Raw genomic sequence first — 5,284 nt, 5'->3', positions numbered from 1 at the left:
GGCAATTTCATAGTGATGCCAGTCAAATTTGAATTCTTCCCATCCTGTGGCAGTTAATTCAAGTTGCTTTGGTGCAGGCATCGCCATGTTGACATTTGATTTCGACCTCTGCAGCGTGTTCTGAGTCGTTGTTCATTTGCTTCCAACTTTGTAATCCTTAACTTCTGACACCATGACTCGTTGGGTTATCGTCAAGATACCTAGAGGCGTTGCAATGAACATATGAATACTCAAGACTTACAAGAACACAGTTGTATTGTTAAATACACAGTAATAAATACACCAGCATAATAGCAGCACGCAGCATCACCACACTAAATCGACTCGTTGAGCTACGACATCATCTGTTTACAAAGAAAGGGAAAATGCCAGAGAACATCCCCCCTACATCAAATTCTCTGCTGCAACACATACGTAGAGCAATCTTCCAAGGTGTGTTTATTTGGAGCAAAGCAACAGAAGTTTCACAAAATTTACCTGATGCACAGAGATGGGGATGGGAAAAAGTAGGAGACGAATTTTTACCAAGATAGATGACTATTCCTGGAGCAGCAAAAATTTGCACAGAGCTGATTCATTGTGGCTGCAAGAAAGGTTGTGCTGCTCGCTGCAAATGTTTCCGTGCTGATTTAGCATGTACACCACTACGTTTCTGTGATGGGGATTGCGGAAAACACGACTGACGTTGCTTATAAACTATAAAGTTTTTGTTTTGTTAAAATACTCTACAGAGGGGTTTGTGCGTAAAGAACTGTTGGGTAGTTATACGCGAAGCAACTGCCCGGTTGCGGTCTCGTGTTTGAAATAACTATGGATAAACCGAAACCTCGGAGCAGAAGGTGGCAGCATCGAAACACGTACCTTTGACCCAAAACCCGTTTGACCAAAGCTGATTTAGGCATCGACAGTGTCGGTGCGCTGGTGCGTAGGTTTAGGACACATAACTTTATCTTTAGTTTGGAAAGCCATGGGAATTATTACCTGTTTGATCAAGGTTAAAACATAAACTTGAGAACTGGTATTTCTGTATTATGGCAACGCGAGTACTATGATACGCGTAAGGCGGAATGGCGAGCCAGGAGAAATGAATGGGAGCTAGGGTGGTTCACGTACGGTACCGGTACCGGTACCTGTCCGTTGGTCGGTTACGGTACCCGGTACCGTACCGTACGGCTTCCTCCACCATCAAGTCCATGACTCCGAAAACAAATAACTGGCTAACTAATCGCATACCTGACATGGACTGGCAACCGGCCATAGAGGTAGACAGAAAATTATGAAACATGATAAAAGGGGGAAGAAGAATTTTACCCATGCATAGGTTGTATGTATCAAACATAACTATACATGGCAGCATGGAGTACGGTACCGGTACCGGTACCGTTACCTTCTGGCTTCTACCGATGAAATATGAATCAATCAAATTTCAATTGGAATATTTCAAAGAAATCTATGGACAAATAGAACAAGTGAAATAGAACATTTAACAGATGATAAACCAGAAAACTAAAGGCATGAAAAATAGAATAAGAAGAATTTTCGGGTCTAGTAAAGTTTGATACCCCAAATACTTCCAGTGGGCGTAGCATAACGAATTTCGCATAGGCTATGTTTTTTTTAATCCTCACCTGACCAAGTCATCCAAAAATTACGTCACTACGACGTCACCATCATGTCATTGGGCTTGCCAAAGTATATATCATTCAGATACAAAATGACACAAATATAAATTAGACACCTTGGATGTATTTTGAAGTGAGCAGTAAATTTTGAGGTAGAGTAACCAAGTCATAAGTGTAATCGATTTTTTCTTTGCGTTCCTATTGCTATACTGTGCTAAGAAACATAGTATTTTGTCCGAATTGATCAGTAGTATGATAGACAGCCTCCTTTTTTGCATCTTTTCATGTTTTATTTCTCTTATGTTAACAGGTTTTCGTTTTTATCTTATAGTAATTATTTGTGGTAAAATATTTCATATTGTTTAAATTTTCCTGTGCTTATTTTTTTGCATTGCAGAAAATTTTCTGTAAACTAAGACATGATGGATACGCGATCGTTGGCAAATCTACATTTGTCATTTGCCGGAGTAGTTTACAATCTTGGTATAACTGCGAAGATTGGATGTTTATTACTAAGCATGTTCTTTATGCTTTCTTTTTTATTTGATCCTCTCAAACCTCTTGGCGTCACACCTGGATATCTGATTCCACCGAATTTTTGGATATGGACTTTGATTACGCATCCATTTATTGAAACAAACACAATTTTGTTTATTTGTAGCATTGCCTTTGTTGTTGTCGGTAGCAATGCATTAGAAGGATCTTTTGGAACTACGAAACTATCAATTTATTATGGAATAGTTTGTGTCTCATCAGCTGTTCTTTCCGCCCTGTTTTACCTGTTTCTGTACATGTTGACTTTCAATATCGACTTTTTATTTGCTGTGCATGTCAATGGAATAGGAGGGTTGCTGGGTGGTGCTCTGGTTGCAATTAAGCAAGCTTATGGAGATCATTTGGTCATTGGTGCAATAGGATTAGAAGTGAAAGACGTGCCATTGCTTGGATTCCTTGTATTAATTCCATTGAAGCTAACAGGATTCTTCAGAGGAAGTTACTTGCTTGCTTATTCTTTTGGAGCAATTACTGGTTGGATTTATTTACGATTCTACCAAAATCACAGTAGAGGAAGAGGTGACCAGTCAGAAAAGTTTGCTTTTAAATATTTTTTCCCTGTTGCATTCCAAGGGCCCATTGGGCTGATTTCTGACATTATATACAACTTTTTGCTGAAGCTACGAATATGTAGAAAGACTGTTTACAGATATGATGTAGGAGCACCCAGTAATATTACATTAACTCTTTCTGGAGTAAATGCTTTAGATGCAGAACGTCGAAGGTGAGTGTTTTGCTACGTATTTGCAACCATGCGCCCCAGTTTATCCCTGTGCTAACACGTCTGGAATATTCAAGTAGTTCATCGTCATATAAAAACCTAGTGGTGTGCAATATGAGTTAAACCCATTCTATTTTGTTGAATTGCTTACATGAATTGCTTGTTGAATTCTCTTTTGGCTGATTTTTTATGTTAGCCATTGAATTGATCCATATATTATCAAATAGACGGAAGACTTATTGATCGAAAGTTAGGGGATCCCCCAAAACAGCGCTCTTACTCCATAGTGACACCTTGTGTCCAATTATTAATAATTGGATTAATTAACTAATTAATAACTCGCTAATTATACGATATAATTCATCCAAAATCAATAGACTTCTGGTCCGACATATGATGAATGCACATGCAAAATCTGGAGCAGATTCAATCTCGCTTTCTAAGATATCGCGTGTATCTAACAGACAGACAAACAGACAAATACCTATCAACATACTTACCGATTAAAATCGATAAGTAATAAGTCATTAAATGGCACCGAGAACACAACAAGACTAAACTTCTATATTCTCTTTATGTTTGAATTATTATCATTGTTTGCCTTTTTTTCTGATAGGAACAAAGCTATTAAAGCTCTAGATGAGCGATTGAAAAAGTCGACATCTGATTCATCTGCGGCAGCGTGGCCGAGTTTAAATGATGATGATGAAGGGGAAGAATCATCAGAGAAAAAACAGATTCCAAGCACAAATGAAATTTCTAAAAATGGCCATGAGTCGTCATCAGCAGACGGGAGTGCATCCCCTGATATTGTCACAATCGACATGGATTCCCCTTCTGGGGAAAATAATTCATGATCGAAGTAGCTAAAAACCTGATTTGAAAGGTGCTGCTTATATTGGCTCTCAACTATTTGGTAAAAATATGGAAATGCGCACTACTGATGATAGCATTTGCAGATCGGGTGTTATCAAATGTATAATGATGTTTAACTACAGATATTGATTCCAATGCAGGGCACTTTGTTTAGAGTAAAGCTTAATTGGCACTTTTTGGGGATGCGTTATATTTCCTACCCTCAATTGATAACTTGTGATGTACTACGGCATATCTGGAATAGATTGTCCGATAATGAGAATTTGGAATCGTTTTTTGATTGAATTCTTTTGTTTTCGAGCTCAAAGCTAGCTTTTGCTTATTTAAGCTTAATTTACTTATTTGCTGAAGCCTATATTATTTTACTGTATTATATTTTTAGAAGGGAATAGCTAAATTGTCCCAGACTTAAACCTATTTCACTTAGTATACATCATTAAACATTGGAATTTTGATGTAACTCATCATTGGTATTGGATTTGTGGTTTAGATTGTTATCAAAATGATATAGTCATCCCTGGTTGATTTGGATCAATCTAAATATAAGCTTTTTTGGCAAACAGAATTAGGCTGATAAAAGCAAGTTTCTAAATATAAGCTTTTTTGGCAAACAGAATTAGGCTGATAAAAGCAAGTTTTTTTAAATTGGAGCAAAAAAGCATGACATTTTCAATAATGCTCATTTGTGTTTAAATTACACAGAAATTGCTCACATGTATCAAAACTTATTTGTACCCTAATCAAAAAAGTTTTCCTCATAACATATGCCATTTCCTTTTTTATACAATTTTCAATGACTAAATTATCTTTAGAAAAATTTCTTGAAAATTCAAATTGCAGGACTTTTTCATAACCGAGAAAATAATCTTGGCATAAATTAGGTGATGAAATTACTAGCCATACACTTTGGAACATTTGAAAGATTGCCTTGAATATCTTGGTTTTGATTTTTTGTTACCTGAAGTGCAGATGTTGCGATAAAAAATTTAAATTATTCTAATTAGTTTGAAGCATTAATATTGAAATTTTGCATTTAACTGTGCAGATGTGATATCCACATGACCACATCTATAGTATAAATGTTTGAAATGGTAGTGCATGTCTGAATGATTTCATATGTATATGGGATACGTCCACACAGTTTTGCGTATTTGTTATTAGTCACACTCTCAAAACTATTTTTTGATTCATTATTGGGCAACGAAAGATTCATGTCCACCATTCGTGAATATGTGACTTATTATTCATTGTCCCCCCATGCTGGGAAATTTTGTTCTTCGATTCTCGACTGTGTCACACAGATCACATTGTATACTTGTATTGCTTCCAGTGGTAATTAAATATGATTTTATTAGTTTATAGGATATATACATAATTATATATTTATTATAAAGGAAGGGAATGCACCTCCTGTATTGAGTTGTTTTGATTCATTTTATTCTGCTCCAGTGTAGAGATATTTTAAGGTATGACACTTCTAAATATACATTGTGTCAGTCTCACAAACAAG

At 36.3% G+C, this 5,284-nt stretch overlaps 1 protein-coding gene across 2 annotated transcripts; it reads left to right on the top strand.

The window, feature by feature from the left end:
- The first annotated feature begins 914 nt into the window (after positions 1 to 914).
- On the top strand, positions 915 to 5,284 carry LOC120345644 (transmembrane protein 115-like). Of its 2 annotated transcripts, XR_013477605.1 has the most exons (3): positions 915 to 2,901; positions 3,515 to 4,343; positions 4,395 to 5,284. XR_013477605.1 is itself a non-coding variant. In XM_039415173.2 (2 exons), exons 1-2 carry the CDS (start codon positions 2,042 to 2,044, stop codon positions 3,753 to 3,755), a joined length of 1,101 nt encoding a protein of 366 aa, XP_039271107.2. In that variant the 5' UTR covers positions 915 to 2,041; the 3' UTR covers positions 3,756 to 5,284. The 2 variants fall into 2 exon arrangements, 1 of the variants encoding a protein (XP_039271107.2); XM_039415173.2 differs by having other exon boundaries at positions 3,515 to 5,284.

Source organism: Styela clava, chromosome 8 (assembly GCF_964204865.1).
Source record: "Styela clava chromosome 8, kaStyClav1.hap1.2, whole genome shotgun sequence".
NCBI lineage: Eukaryota > Metazoa > Chordata > Ascidiacea > Stolidobranchia > Styelidae > Styela > Styela clava.
The sequence above is the reverse complement of the archived record's forward strand: the minus strand, read 5'-3'. Positions and strand labels throughout refer to the sequence as shown.